The sequence below is a fragment of the Asparagus officinalis genome, chromosome 7, assembly GCF_001876935.1.
Source record: "Asparagus officinalis chromosome 7, Aspof.V1, whole genome shotgun sequence".
Lineage (NCBI taxonomy): Eukaryota > Viridiplantae > Streptophyta > Magnoliopsida > Asparagales > Asparagaceae > Asparagus > Asparagus officinalis.
Genome location: NC_033800.1, coordinates 51,336,365 through 51,352,671, shown reverse-complemented (window position 1 = coordinate 51,352,671; position 16,307 = coordinate 51,336,365). Strand labels below are relative to the sequence as shown.

General features: G+C 37.0%; 2 protein-coding genes across 5 annotated transcripts in view; both read right to left on the bottom strand.

Annotated features, from left to right (window-relative positions):
* LOC109848130 (probable receptor-like protein kinase At1g30570) lies at positions 25-4,421 on the bottom strand. 4 transcript variants are annotated; one of them, XM_020417482.1, is made up of 9 exons: positions 4,307-4,421; positions 3,847-4,132; positions 3,492-3,688; positions 3,207-3,418; positions 2,676-2,742; positions 2,518-2,589; positions 1,894-2,077; positions 1,405-1,537; positions 25-539 (listed from the first exon to the last, which is right to left on the bottom strand). In XM_020417482.1, the coding sequence occupies exons 3-9, from the start codon at positions 3,640-3,642 to the stop codon at positions 291-293; spliced, it is 1,068 nt and encodes a 355-aa protein (XP_020273071.1). In that variant the 5' UTR covers positions 3,643-3,688; positions 3,847-4,132; positions 4,307-4,421; the 3' UTR covers positions 25-290. The 4 variants fall into 4 exon arrangements, with proteins under 4 accessions (XP_020273071.1, XP_020273069.1, XP_020273067.1 ...); XM_020417480.1 differs by having other exon boundaries at positions 2,676-2,802; positions 4,274-4,419; XM_020417478.1 differs by having other exon boundaries at positions 2,676-2,802; positions 4,307-4,419.
* The window catches only part of LOC109847133 (DNA polymerase zeta catalytic subunit), a 43,118-nt gene continuing 32,510 nt past the window's right edge, over positions 5,700-16,307 (bottom strand). Inside the window, 6 exon segments of the mRNA XM_020416378.1 lie at positions 5,700-6,094; positions 7,212-7,886; positions 8,332-8,635; positions 8,721-8,926; positions 10,595-10,702; positions 12,266-12,541. Coding sequence (XP_020271967.1) covers positions 5,921-6,094; positions 7,212-7,886; positions 8,332-8,635; positions 8,721-8,926; positions 10,595-10,702; positions 12,266-12,541 — 1,743 coding nt within the window. The 3' untranslated portion in view covers positions 5,700-5,920.

Below are 16,307 nucleotides of genomic sequence, written 5' to 3'. Positions count from 1 at the left end.
GTCTTGGAATTTATAGTTATATCATAGGTAAAATGTCCTTTTTCCAACTGCAGTTATCATTAACTGCATTTATACAAACGACTGCGACTGATTCCCAATGTTCCAGTTGCATGCAAATGCGGTTACAATCAATGACGAAATTGTACGTCTTCAGCACATCAAGAAAACTAGGAGATTAATTAAGATGGCCTCTCTTATTGCTTCGCAGGAGAGCCAAAAACTTTACACAAACCATGAAACATACAAGCTGAAGGCTCATAATAATCACTCTGGATCATGTTTTTCCTTCTTCATGAAGAAAACAACTGACTTCCAAGAGTAACCAAGGTTGTGCCATCACCCATCACTGTTGTGAGCGACATTTCTGTCTCGAGAACTCGATCAAGCTCCCTTGCAACTGTCGCCATCTCTGGTCGTCCTCCAGCGGAAGAAGTTAGACATCGAAGGGTCAGAGCGACAAGTTCTTTCATTCCTTCTGAAGTAAAATTGGTGCCGAGTCGTTGATCAATGAGTTCATTTGAGTCTAGATGGGACTCCACCTTCATATGTGCAAATGAACATCAGATTCAATAGTAAGATTTTCTTATGTATATATAAATTCAATAGATTACAAGGACAAGAGTCAAAAACTAAGGTTCCAATGACTGTTAATGTGGATATTAAACTGAAGCTCATTAAGTATGTGATCGGGGAACAAAAGGAGGTTCCTGGCTTTCAGATGCTGCAATGATTTATCACCGTGACAAAGCATTATCTACTGGCATCGAAGTAGATGGACTCAAATCTTGCAATATAATCAACAAAAAGTTCAAGGGTTAACTGAGGATAGACCGCACTTACTATCGCCCAATTGCGCATAGACTCTATGTAGTTCTATTGTTGCAGATAGACCCAATGTGTTATTGCTCAATTGCATATAGATCCCTAAATGATTTTTGGGCTCTTATACCCTATGAAGGTCTACTTGTAAAAGAACAATTTGCTCTTTCTGTTGGGGTAAGAGTCAAAAAGTTACACTTAGGGATCCATCTGCATCAATAGAGCTACATGGGGTCTACCTGCAACTGACCTAAAATTTTATTTCGAAACAAACGTATGTAAATTGAATGAGATATTACTATGTACTACATGTAACAACATTTACTTGGACACTCAATTAACGAGGCATCCTCATTCTTGCATATATCTGCATGTTAACCCCCCGCCCCAACCAAACAAAAAGAAAGGGGAAAAAACCCAACCACACACGCACATCCTTCTAAATGCCTTCTAATGTAGTTTCAATAATGAAATGCAGTAGGATACTATCAAAACTTGTTTGTAGTTCGTAAATTGAACTTCAAGAGGGACCCAAAAATAAAGCACATAAAGTTGTCATTGAATTGAATATGTTTGCTACATTACCCACTGGGCGAGGCTTCCATTTGATCCTGTGAAGATCTGTCGTGCAGTTTCCTTACCAGATATTAGCTCCAGAAGAAACACACCAAAACTGTATATATCACTGGTCGCTGATACTATCCTCAGTTCGCCTACCCTAAACAAAATACAATACTTCAGAAATATTGCAAATATACTATATAGGGTTAATTGCGGATAAACCCCCTATGCTATCACCAAATTACAGTACAACTCTAGATAGACCCTCGGGGTAAAAATTTTTTGGTTCTTTACCCTCAGAGAAAGAATTCTTTTTCGACAAACAAACCTCCTCAGGGTAAAAGAGTTCAAAAAGTTTCGCTCAGGGGGTCTATCCGCAACTAGGCGATAGTACAAGGGGTCTATCCATGATAACAGAACTATAAAGGGTCTATCCGCAATTGGGTGATAGTAAAGGGGTTGTTTAAATTAACCATACTAAATATTTCATAAAAATGCAGAGAAGGAGCATACTCTGGGTCCTGGAATGGGCTGACTGTAAGAGCTTGAGATAGACTACATCCTTCCATTCTCTGAAGTAAATTCATAATGCCTGCATCTGCAACTTTAGCAATGAAGTTTTCATCAACCAACACATTACTTGTTTTGAAGCCATTGTGCACGATTGGAGGTGTGAGACCGTGCAAACAGGATAACCCTGCAAAATGCCGAGAACAACACAAGCCTTAGCTATGTGCATCACAAATAAGTTTGGAAAATAGGGGTAAGTTTCACAAAACACCGCTGAACTTTAGGATGTTTTGCAGAAAAGCTCCACAAACTTTATAAAATAGAGAAAATCTTTTTGAAATTTCAAATTATACAAAACTATCATTAAAAACCATTAAAAAGTGTTAACAGAAGGTCTAAACTATCCTTAAAGTAGGCGAGAGAATAGGGTACTATAGCAAATATATTAAGTGCATTGTGGAGAAATTGTCCAAAATATGTCATCTGTGAAGCAAGTGACAATATAATCTACTTCTATCAGTCATGATATTTTAGTAAAACAAGCTGTGATAGATTTTTGCTAATACATAAATTTAGAAAAAATTTGTGAAAATTAACCTAAAAGAAGCACAAAAAGGAAATAATTACCTTTAGCTGCTCCTATAGCCACAGAAAGCCTCTGTTTAAACTCTAGTTTGGTATTTGAACTCTGCCCACTGTCTGTCAATTTATTTGTTAAAAATGAACTGCGTCAATTGGCTTGTGTAAAACTACCTTGCTTCACTTAATACAGATAAAAAGCTTACCATATAGATGGCTTGATATGCTTCCATTAGGCAAATATTCATACACTAAAATTTGTAGACCATTTTCCTGGCAATAACCAATAAGAGTAACGATATTGCGATGACAAATTGCTGATAAACGTTTAACCTGTCCGATAATTATTCACTGTCAGTGTGTAAAACTGAGAACAGTACATTCAAGGGCTAAATGTGGATAGACCCCCCGTACTCTTGCCAAATTGAACTTATTAGCCATGTAGTTGTATTATTACATTAGACCATATGAAAGAGTTCTATTATTGCTGATACACCCCCTGAGTGAAAATCTGTTGTTGTAGATAGACCAATAGAAAAGGGTAAAAAAGTTCACTCAGGGTTACTATCTGCAACAACAGAGCTTCACCTTGGCAATAATGCAGGGGGTCTACCTGCAAATTAATCCAACATTTAAAAACCAAACCAAACCATTTTTCCTCATTTTATCTCAAAAATTCAAACCTGTCAATTATAAATTCATGCAAGTAGATCAACCGAAAAGGAAACAATTTTTACCTCATCAACAAACTCATGTCTTGGAGCTCCTTGTCGCCTTTTAATTGCGACTACTGTCCCATCATGAAGCAATCCTTTATAGACTGAGCCAAAACTACCAATTCCCACAAGATTACTTTCATTAAAATTTTTTGTTGCCTGTTCTAATTCTTCGATTGTAAACTGCCTCGCACCCTTCTGTCCACTGGGAGCTCCCCCGTTACTTCCAAATGCTTCATTCAAAATGCTAAAATGTGTAAAAAGATGAAGAATATATGTAGTAAAAGGCATTGAAAATGTTTTTACCGAATGTAGAAGGATTTGAAGAGCCCGAATCTGAATTCTTGTTCTTCAAAGATTTCCACTCTAAGAATCGACGCCATAGAAGCACAATAAGAATCCCCAAGAGTACAAGAAAACCTATAACTCCTCCAATAATTGTCGCGACAGACCACATTTCTTTAAGGCTTCAGTTGGGCAATGAAGAACTATATGCATTGAAGCTGGACCAAACCCCGATAATTAAAACGCAACAAACGAGGTACCCATATGTAAACAAATTATGCACTATGACTTCCATAATAAGACACACAATTATGTAATGCATAGACTGTAAATTAAGATATAAATGAAAGGTGAAAAGGTCAGATTCTTCTCCTACCTCTTCTGACCGACACAAAATGATGCTGCGTCTTCTTTGTTGAATGCCAATTGAGAGTACTGTCAACTTGCGCGAGACTAATCGTTGGCAATGCCAACAGAGTTCAGAGAACAACTGGCATTGTCCAATGGTATACTCATTGATCAATACTAGAGATCATATGTACACTGTTTGAAAAATAATTGCAGTAGCTCAAAAGCACTCAGACAGAAAAAATGAACGTCATCAGAGGAACGCTGGAGGGATTTTAAGGCTCTAAATGCAGAAAGAACAACGGATCAAAAAGCTGCAAAATTAAAAAGAATCCGATCACAGGGTGGCAGTGTATAAAATAAAGCAGATNCCCAGCCTGTAGAATCTCTCTAAGGCGTCAGTATAAGTACAGAAAATAATAATAATGATAATAATAAACAAGAGTAAAATTCACAGGTTTTTGCTAAGTAAAAAGGAGGACACGGACAAGGAAAGGAGTTGTCCACCATCTCAATCTCTTAAGATCTCCAAGCCCCCACCAACTTGCATTTTCAAACCGTACAGAATTTGGGAAGAAATGGATGGGTGGGGGCTCAAAAGGACTTGGATATTATGCATGTAGTTTGGAGATCAAAAGGCTGGAATGTCTTTTGCTGTGTCCTGCCATTGTCTTGCTGTCTTCTTGCCTGGGTCCAGAAAACTCAACAGTAAAATTGTTGTGTGGATGCGGGATGGCGGGTGGTTTTGGCGGGTGTGGTGTTTTTTCCAGCGGCGGGGTTGGGGGGGGGGGGGGGTGGGAGGGGGGGGGGGAGCGTATTTGTTTTCCATTTTACCTCCTTTTCGCTTCAGAATTAAACAGTATTAAATGAGACGTATTGTAACTCCATATCAAACAAGATAGGGATAAATTAAAAATATTCACATTTGGATGTAAATCTGCAAAAAAGATAGATTTTGGGGATATAGAGATTAAAAAACCCTACAATAGTCAGTTTGTCAACATTCTAATAAGCACATAGGATCCTGAACTTCATTTTGACTTGCCTGGAATTAAAGAAATGAAGCAGGTTGGATGTCTCTGAAGAGTGAAAGCACACAAATTGCACTTATAAAATATAATAAGGACAGAAGAAGACCAGTGCAGTGCCAGACTAAGGGGGGAAAATGAGAAAAAAAAAATAGGCATATGAATCTCACTAAAATGAGGTTACCGGATGCTTGCCTAGTGATTGCAACAAAATGCTGGGGGGAAAAAAGAAATAAGATGATTAAACAAGTTGACCTATAGAATACTGCAGTCCAGCAAGGAACTAGCTCAATACTAAAAACCCAACTAATTTCATGCCAACCAGATCCAACATCTAAATGCACACAACTAGGCACTCAAGTTATGTACCCCACCTTGTTCTGAAAAAAATATGCAAATAAAACAATTTTAAAAAAAGACGTCATGCCTAAATTCATAATCTGTCAGCTGTAGGCAATGATATAAATTTTCTGTCAGCAACTCCTTATTTTAGCAAACAAGCACTCCGTACAATCAAAGTACAGCTAACAAATAGTTAATTTGCAATTTTCTGACTACAAAGCATCTCAGAGGCCAAAAAATTTATGAACCAAATACTCCACAGGCTACAAGATATCCACAGTAAACAGCCGAACAATGGATATGCAAAGTCTCATAGAATCAACAAACAACTATCAACAACCTATATAGAACGGAGATGATCATTGAAGTAGATCAAATGCAGCTGGAAACAGAATTAAGCACACTTATCAGATCTAACAAGAAAACAAGGGCACCATGAACCATAAATAAATAAATAAGTAAAATTACAAAAGATATTTAGATCTGACAGAGTGCTAGAGTTGCAATTTCTCCAACTATTTGGCTTTTGAGTAATGGGAAGCACGCTGCTGTTTCTGAAGTGTCTTTGTCGAGTAATTGTTTAGGCAAGTGAAGGATTTATTAGAATATAATTATTAATTGGAACATATGGTACATTTCTAATGTATTGTACATGTAAAATACAACAATCAACATATGTACAGAGCTAATCTACAAGAAGAATACATCATAGTACACATGAGTATTTACAAGTTAAAACCACTCCACCATGCACCTTGGATAGAATTCTGCTGCTGCTGCCAAAGAGGAAGTGGCTTGTAATTCTTTCTGGATTTTTCGCCTCTCATAAAAAACTGAACATGCAAGTGAGGTGCACTTTACTCCGCCTTCTATTATCCAATCACCACCACCACAGTGCCTACATATCTGACGCATTGCAAGGGGGAAAAAATTAGTTATCCACAGAATTGCAGCTGGTTTATCACTTAAAAAGTTTCAGCTAAACTTCAAAATCTTAATTAGTAACAGGAAATAGCGATCAAGCATATAAGAACGCCCAGAGGCCAAGAGTTGAGCATTTCCTTCATCACTTTCCATGAAGGTAAGCAAAATAGTAATAGCAAATTGGTCTTAGCAGTAGCCAAATGTAAACACCAATGAGTTGATACCAATTTCACTCCAAGGGAAGCATGGATTCCAATGCATAGTGTTGCTAGCACTGCACAACTTTTACCATACACCATACAATTTTTTGCCACATACAACACATGAATATTTTTCTCCATTTTATTCTCTTCAAGACCATCTAATATTGGTATCATGGCTTTTTATAATTCCAATGGCGGTCATTCATTCATGTTTATGCTGAGTCATTCTCTTCTAAGACTATGATCTAATCCTTGCAACTGGTGGTTGTTATTACACATTCTCAACCACTGTGTTATGACTTTATCCAAAAGAGTGGAAAAAATTAATCCAGGGGGTCTAAAGGTAGACGTGGCATTTCCCCAATGTTGGGCCCTAAAATTCTCCTGGAAACTTCCATAATCATGAGAAATTCAGGGTCGGGCTGGCTCTCTTAGGGACAGGAAATGACAACAGCAGTCACTCCATTATCCTTTATCATCCCCAGACCGCCAGTATAGCCCTCTGCCAATCCTCGTTTAGCCTCTCTGCAAAGGGCTTAACGAAAATAAAAGTTAGAAGGGTCTTCTGGGATTTGGAGACAAAATCAGGAGATAGAACAAGTCTAACCTTTTATTTAACTGACCAGGTTTCTTGCTCTTGCATTATGCACAACATGTCTAAGATGAAAAATAAGATTTTCTTATGCAAAAATGTCTAAGATGTTAAGCAAATCTTATAAGAAGTTTTCGGGGAATAGAAGATAGTGAGTCTTTTATACAGGACAAGTGAAAATTTAAAGGTTATACACAATGTGATGGTATATGATGGTATACGACCAGTAAATAAATATAGAGGTGATAACTATTAATTACCTCAGAAATATAATGATACTAGTAAGGGGGTAAAAAGGACTTACAGAAACCAAATGTTGGATCTCCCTCTCCAATTTAGATGTGTTCCCAATCACAGCTGCTGCAACAAGAGATTCTTTCATTGAGCACTGATCGCATAAATAGGCTGATGCCTGAGCCAGCTTACCGCACAAAGTGCAATGCTTTGAGATATAATAGGCATCTATCCTTCTTCTTTTGGATGGTAACATCTTAGAACTTTCGGATCTGATGTCACTATCAATTTCATTCAAAGACTCTGAACGAGGGACAATATTATGGCGTTTAGCCAAGGTTGGTCTAACCAGGCGAGGAAGATCTGAAAACCATTGGTTAAGGTCAGCACCAACAAGACCAAAGACCCGCTGCAATGCTGGAATTATCTGTTTCTTGATATAATATAATTCATTCAATCTATATGCAGAATTGATATCTAAAAGTACATATGGACTGACGACCATGTCTACAAGCCTAGCACCGGGTTCCCCATGTATAACAACATAAGGTATTCGCTCTCCATACCGAGGCTCCGCTCTGGGATCATTTTGCATAGCTTTGGTTGCAACTATTGCTGCAGGAGGGAGAGTAGAAGCTCTGGAACTGTATGTACCCAACCTAACCTCCTTCGAAAACACAAAATCCTGAAGTGAAACTTTTCCGGATAAAATTCTTCTCCATTGACGTTGCAAATAAGTTTTAATCTGGATTGAAAACTGGATTCAGTGTCTATAAGTAAGATCAAAAGAAAAATAAACTTGTATGCTTGCCATAATGCACACGGCAGAATTTTTGCAAAATTTACATAGGTCAACTGTTATGAAATGGTGTTGCTTTGTCATACTAGTTACGAGTTTCAAACTCCAGTGTCCATTTTACAACTTAATGAGCATCTACTTGAACAAATATCATACCATACTTGCCGCAAATATGGTTTCCTTGCTTATACATCATCATAGCTAAACGTCTTGTGTCTTCATTTTGAAGATCAATTTCATATTTCACCTTTCCTTAGATAATTATAGTTAAAATTTTGTGCAGAAATGTTCTATCTTTATCAGGGTAATGCATAATTTAAAACCATGACATAAAATCGGGTGAAAACTGTAAATGCCAAACATACTGAAATGCAGCAATCACAGTTCTTACTGCTGATATATCTTGATGCTCGAAAAACAATCTTATAGACCGCTCCAAAGTCTTTGCAACAGCTGGACACGTGTCTCTGCGTACTGTTTCGGTACCTTTTGCATCAAAAATGGGCTTCTCTTGATCAGGAGTCTCATAGCTGTAACCAACATAACGTTTCTTGGTAAGAAGAAAGCATGGGTGATAAACTTTTTCCATTTTTAGAGTGACTGGGTCTGGATTCATTGAAGTTATTGCAGAGGCAATCTCATTTCCTATTCTGAATGCCTCTTCCCTTGACCGGCCTTTAAGAAGCACGAACATGCTATACCAAGAAATAAACATTTGAACAAGATTTGTCAGTTTCAGCCAACAAGAGGACAAAAGAACTGAGATATCTGAAGAGATACCTATCAGTATCACCATAGACAACCCTAGCTTTCCATTTATCATGTTGATTCACAAATGAGATTGCTCTTTCCAATGTTCTTCTACCACATTGGACAATACTATCTGCAAGTTCTGCACAAGGCATGCGGCCACTAAAGCCAGCAGCAGTATAGCCATAAGTCACATTTGCTATCAGTTTCAGAGCAAGTTGACGTGCATTAAATATCTGTAAGGAAAAAAGAATTATCTTAACAAGACAAAGCAAAATGATACACCAATAATAGATTTATCATACAGGAGTGTTGTCAACAAAAACTCATAATTTATATTGCTACCAATATCGAGTAATAGAATTTCTTACATAGTAATTGAATGCCTAATACAATTGATTAAATATTAATGGTAAATATACTAGAAGGCTACTTTTTTCGACATGTGTATCTATATGCACTGACATGTAAACAAGTGAAGAATGTCGGTCCACTACATTGTAACCAAAATGTATATAGATAAATGGCTTTGTAAAATTCACTTATTGATTCAAGGAGAAATTTTGAAAACCATCTGATTTACAAAAAAAATCGCAAAATACGACCTCTTCTAAAAATAATTGTCAAAACCGACCTAGTTTCAGCCGTCGGGCTGAAACTGGGTCGGTTTTGACGAAAAAAACTATGAAACTTCACGGGACTTGAAGTCAAGTTTAGCACCGCCTAATGTTAATAGATTAACGTCATTATAGGCTGCTAAACTTCACGGGACTTCAAGTACTGTGAAGACTGTGAAGTTTCATAGTTTTTTTCGTCAAAACCGACCCAGTTTCAGCCCGAAGGCTGAAACTAGGTCGGTTTTGACAATTATTTTTAGAAGAGGTCGTTTTTTGCGATTTTTTTGTAAATCAGATGGTTTTCAAAATTTTTCCTTGATTCAAAATAATTAACCTGCCTCATCTTGGGAACAATTGTCTACATAAAGTGTGAAGTCAACCATACCCTTATACAGCATGTGAGGTATGTAAACACCCAACTGGGGAATGAGCATAAGTGTAAATTACTAAATCAACTTGACAATCTGAATAGGGCTCAAGTCATATTCTAGTCCTCCCTACTAGTGGCGTGACTTTTCATGAATAAGTCAAATTTTGCCATCGGAGATGCACCATTACTCATGTGCAAGCTGTTCTGGGATCAGAATTCAATGTCATGCCGCTGAAAGCGCTCACCTTACTTGAAATCCCTGCTAAGCAAATGAGCTACACCAACATTACTATATTGTAGGTATGATGCTAATACCCTAAAAGCAATTTGAAAGTCCAATTGAAGTGCCAGCTAGGTTGGGACTAGAGTCCCAATTTATCTGATATGTCATTAAAAGCGACACGTCCTACAATCTCTTTGAACAAAAACTGATATCAAGAAAGAAAAAGAACTCCAGACTGGTTAATGGAAATGCTGATCCACTATGTTGTTATGTACTAACATACTTGAAGCCAAAATATCATTCACCTTGTCATCATTTTGGGTCAATAAATCAAGTTAATATGAATCTAGGGCAACTAATTCAGAATAGGAAAGATGGAGGACACCAGATACATAAACATTGTAAGGGAAAGGCTTTCATGAGAGAATCATGCAAAGGGTGATCAAAAAAAAATAAATAAATAAATAAAACTTTCCATTAAATCAGCCAATAAAGGGGAACTTGTATCCCCTTCGAAACAGTGACATGAAAAAATGGCAACGATTGTATTTGTTTCAACTTCAAGAGCCCGCAAGTTCAATGCTGATTTGTGAAGACTTTCATTGTGAACTTCTACGTACTGTGGAAGTGCAAATTCTTTAAAAAATACAGAAACAACATAATGCATTTAGTTTAAAGGAAAACAATAATATACCCTTTGTAAAACTTTTTGTGAAGGCTCTAGTTTCTTCATTGCCTTCTTTACCATTATCCTAGTTGATAATATTTCTTCTAAGAGACGGGGTAGTACACCTCTACGTACCTGCAGCACTCGAGGAAAATCTTCAATTAGCTAAGGCATTGAAAAGTAAAGAATTATTGATGCTTGACAACTGGATTCCTAAAAGTGTGAAACAAATTTGGAGAAGATCAAAATGCAAAAAAATGCATCACACAAATCAGAAGAGATCAATAAACGCATCTAAAGGATATCTGGATGATAGTGAAGGTACACTGGTACAGATATAACATGTCCGCTTTCTATATGCTTGGTTTAATGCTTCAGAAGTGGGAAGCTCAATGATGATGAGAGAAGTTAAACTTCGCTGGTATGTGCTTTGGTGACTATCTATATAAGGCAAAGAGTAGATACACATGAAAAGGCTATCTCAATCCTTTAATTTGCATAAGAAGTTTTTTAAGGTATCAACCTCGAACTATCAATGTTGTAAAAGAATTCTCATCAGTCACCTGAATTGCCAGCACCATCTAGCTTCCTGAAAGTTTGAGAGCAATAATATATATCATACAAGCAGCTCAGAAACCCGTTCATAGGCAGACACCATAAAAACATCCCACTATGGCCTCGTTGATTGTGTCTCCAGGCTGGTTGTTGAAGTGATGAAACAGGGCCGTTTTGCTTTCAAATGGAATCTTTTTGTTTCCCCAGTAACACCTTACTCCAAAGACAGTATGGGTTTTTCTTATTTCCAACCTTTAACTGATCTATGTGAACTGCCACTTGATTGCACAGTGCAATGCTATGTCTGGCTTGCTCATTTCAAGGCAAACCAAGACTTTTTCATTAATGGAACCTACTTCCTGCAAAGATGAAAATTGGCAGAGCTGCAGTAGTCTAGCTCTGTCTCTACCTCTCGAGTATCATGGTGAGTCCACCAGATCCTTTTCCTTTGATCAACCACCCAGTATGGCAGTTTCTTACACCTTTGTTCTTTTTATTTTATTTTATTTTATTTTATTTTATTTTTCTTGGGACAGTATTATTTTCTCGAATTAATGGGTTTCATTTGGACCATCATAGGTTAACTTACAGTCCTAAAACTTAAATCCACAAGCGCATTCAAGAAAAACCCAAGATTAATCCCTCTTGGTTCGTTAGGCAAACCCGATATGCGATCCAATCTCCTTTTACTTGTATGTATGGATGTTTTTTCTTCAAGCTACATTCTCACTTAGCTGATTTTTTGGCACTGGGATAGGCAGATGGTACTCCTGTATTTCATTCCAAGTTGAGTTAGTGCAGCACTTGTTATCATCTTCATAACCGTCTATTTCGTCTTTTTCTACAGTCTGTCCATGTAATGACATCCATATAGTCAAATTTGTATTATCGCATGTTTCTACCCTTCAATGTTATCCACAAATAAAAAACTTTTTATCACCACCAGAAAACTTGTTAAATACCAGGAAGCTAACTGATACATTATGACATAAGGAACATATGGGAGCTAATTAGTTGCATGTTACCAGAAATTTCATCCTTTATCCATATGATGGGGATATTCATGACATCATTCGGTATATACATGATCCCATATATTGGACATGGAAGCCACCAGAATAATATCACCAGAAATCTTCATACCTTCGACGAGACATACATGATGCCGTTTGGAGTCAGCTGCAGTTGTTGTTTTAAATCCTTCAAAAGCAGTGGATCTGCCAAATAAGAGGTGACGCCAAGTATATTTGCTTTGAAAGAAGCAACTGTTCCCAAGCATGTACTGTAACAAAGGTTGTATGCTATTATCATTGACGGGTAAAGGGATTGGAAATCTAATACTACAACCGGGTCAGCATAGAAGCCAGATTCTGGTTCCATCACAAGTGGTAAACACTCCATTGCAGGTTGAGCAGCTACCTGCAAAGAAGACGCATACTATAGTTAACAGTAAGACCTTAAGTGAGCTACACAATCAAAATAAGCTAGTGCATGTGCTGATGAAGGAATGAAGCCTAAAGAACTGAAGTTAGCACTTGCAATTAAGGGTGCCAAACGGTTCGGATATATCCGAACCGATCCGCATCCGTATCCGAACGGATGCGGATATGGTAGACTAATTTTGAAACCGGGCGGATACGGTAACGGATACGGATCTGGTTTCGGATTTTTTTCGGATACGGATTCGGTAACGGATATGAGGGTTGCGGATACGGATATCCGCAATATAATACCGATTCGGGTGTCGGGTCTCAAAATTACAATTATAAACCCGTAACCGCTAACCCAAACCTCTAAGAACTAAGAAGTCTATGGTGTTGAATACTTGCTACTGTTCTTGTTGCCCTAATCATCAAGCTCCTGAGTCGTCATCTTCTCTATCTTTCAAGGTTCTCTCTTTTCTCTCTATTTGATTGGTTTTCTGTAGAATTCGATTAATTTCTTTGTTTCTTTAGCTTACTTCGATGATTTCTCAGGGTTCGGGATTCTGCAGGCTTCGTGTTTCTAGGGTTTCGTCTCCTTCCACTCTCCGATTGGTCTCCAGATGACGGCGAAGGCAAGGTGAGTTTGTCTCTTTGATTGGGTTGTTTTGTGATTTTTGAGAATAAATTTGAGATTTTGTTGATTTCTTTAGATTTTAGTGATTGAAATCTGTTGAAAGACGAGAGCTTGGGGCTTAGCTCCTGGTAATTTGTCTTGGGATTATTAGGTTCTGATCGGAGTTTTTTTTTGGGTTGAAAAGCCTCACAATTTATTCTTAGTAACAGAATCTTTATATGGTGGGAAAAAATTGGACGTGTAGGATTGACATACAAGGTTTAGGATTTTGTTTGTTTAGTTTTTCCTTTGTTAGCTTAGCTACTACTTGCTTCAAATGTTGATGTAGTTTTTATTGTGTAACTAATGTTCTTCATTTCCAGTATGATATTTATTGAGATATAAGCAAGTTGGTTAATTGTAGCATGTGGAAAAATTGTTTTTTTCAAACTCAAGTATGTTAGTTGTGCTACCTGCAAGGAATCGTTGTTGGTTCTGTTGTACGTTTTGGATGAACACTATATGTCTAATAGTAATAGATTTGTGCTCAATTTCAGTAATTCTAATTATATGTGAATTAAGGAGAAGCCTACAACCACATACATTTACCTATTTGGTGGTAATTCTAATTATATGTGAATATCCGTTTATATCCGTGATCATATCCGATCCAATTCTCAAATATCCGATCCGTATCCGTTTTCGATAAGTGCGTATATGGTTATGGTTTTTTCTTACCGAGAATGATCCGTATCCGTTTATAAAAAGAGGATATGGATATGGTAAGTGCGATATCCGAGCCGTATCCGCTCCGATAACACCCCTACTTACAATATTTAAAAAGTTAATGCATAAACTGAAGTGCTTGACCCTGGAACAAAGCCAAGGGTAAGCTTCCAAGCGGAAGTACATGTATACACTAATATATGCATGTTTGTGTATAAACATGTGTGCAGGTAAATGTGTGTGTGCGCACACATATCTTTGCCACAAACACCCATGTGAGTGACCGCACGTGCAACATGTATGCATGCATGTACTATGTCGTACATTGTATACATACATACATAATACATATTGTTATATGCATATCCATGTGGCTTGTGCCACATGAATCACGAGTATGTCGTACATTATATATGCACAGGTAAATGTGTCCGAATCAGCTTGGGGTTTAGTGGCTTGGGGTTTAGCGTGATAAAGCCCAGAGTTGATCATGTCCAGATCAAGGCTAACTTTTAGGGCCAGGGCCTATCCAGTCCATTACCATTTTTTATCACATTAGGGAATTCAATTACGAAGAAGTAATGAAGTGCCAGTACCGGACAGACGCTTGGGCCCTCCTTCAGTATGTGTCATGTACTGAAATTTGTATTCACTTATATAATTCATGATTAATTTGAAACTTGCTGTACACTTCTTGAACACATATACCACACTTCTCATCCACACATTTCTTCAAATTAGATGTTTTGAGATATCTAATTTCTTTCATACACCAAAAATAAAATTTCTAGAGGAAAAATGTCATCAAAATATTCACTTGTAACTTGTAAGGACTATGACAAAGTTTAGATATGGCCACAGATTTCATATAAAGTTGAAGAGTCGAGTCCTCCTCATTTTTTAAAGTCATAAAAATTAATATTAGATGAAAACATTAGCATGTATGTATGTATCTTCATATTATTAAAAGTATTAATATTCTAATGTCATTATTATTGTTTTTAATTTTTTATATGCATGAACATGTGTATATATAGATGTATAACTCTCTCATGATTATTAACGTAACATATAATAATGTCATAAAAAACAATATTAGATGCAAACGTTAGCATGTATGTATGTATCTTCATATTATTAAAAGTATTAATATTCTAATGTCATTATTATTCTTTTTAATTTTTTATATGCATGAACACGTGTATATAATATATATATAGATGTATAACTCTCTCATGATTAGTAATGTGGTACTTTAGAGCAATTTCCATGTCCTGTGTCCCATGTCTGTATTGTTCTCCTATCACGAGTATGTGTCCACTGCTCAACACGCGCGCGCACGCATGCGCGCAAGGATGCAGTGACACATGCACACACACATACACGTGCACGGGCACAATATTCTACTGCCTTAAGCTACGACATGTATATGTGTCTAGTGCATTATCATCCTGGTTTCTTGTGTCCAGTGCATATCATCCTGGTTTCTTGTGTCCAGTACATATCATCCCCGTTTCTTATGTGTCTTGTGTCCAGTGCATATCATCCCAGTTTCTTTTGTCCAGTGCATATCATCCCGGTTTCTTGTGTCCATGCCCATGCTAATTAATACACACGCATACGTATGTACACACATCAATATCTCTATTTGATACCTTCCTCCCTCAAGCTATAGAATGTAGATCATAGCAGCCCAGCTTGACATAGATGCATTAACCTGAAATCTTCCTAGACGCTTTGGTTAACAAATTGGCAAACTGAATATTATATTTGTAATGTCTAGGTATAATGATTTTCTCTTCTATCTTTTAATGAAGAAAGTGAAACAGTCAAATGTCAATATGTTTGATTCTCTCGGGGAAGACAAGTACATGGTTTTTTTATTGTCAAAATAAAGCCTGCTAGTGGTTGATAATGCAAAACCAGCTTCATAAAGCAAAGTTCAAACCAATTCACCATGACAGTTTTATAAATGAAACTGGGTACATCACAGTAGTGTGTTGGCAAACACACTACTTGAATACAAAGCAAGGGCACTTCCATCATGAAATTGTACTCATGTCAGATACTGAAACTAGAACATTTCTGCTAGATTCTTCTTACATCCTAGGTTATTTGGAATATATTTCTGGGGGAATAGCAGACCATTTTCAACTTTCTGTTCCTAAAGGAGCTTTTTCACAACTTCAAAACTATTTCAGTTAAAGAAAGTAATTAAATATAGAACGTCAAAAGTATCTTTCTCGATTACTGTAACAGTAACTAGACACACTGACATTGGCTTCTTTAAGTTTTAGATGCCACTGGAGTCTGGGACAGCTCCTCCAAGAAGTGTCAAACACTTATTGGACTTGGACAAACTTTGTACACGTGAAAACATCTTCACAATATGTTGATATACATATTAACTATTTTTGTAAAT

Coding starts and splice junctions, on each gene's coding strand:
- LOC109848130 (XM_020417480.1), bottom strand. CDS start 3,642: ATGTGGTCTGTCGCGACAATTATTGGAGGAGTTATAGGTTTTCTTGTA. Junction 3,419..3,491: donor TTCAAATCCTTCTACATTCG/GTAAAAACATTT, acceptor TTTTGAATGAAG/CATTTGGAAGTAACGGGGGA. Junction 540..1,404: donor ATGGAAGCCTCGCCCAGTGG/GTAATGTAGCAA, acceptor GCACATATGAAG/GTGGAGTCCCATCTAGACTC.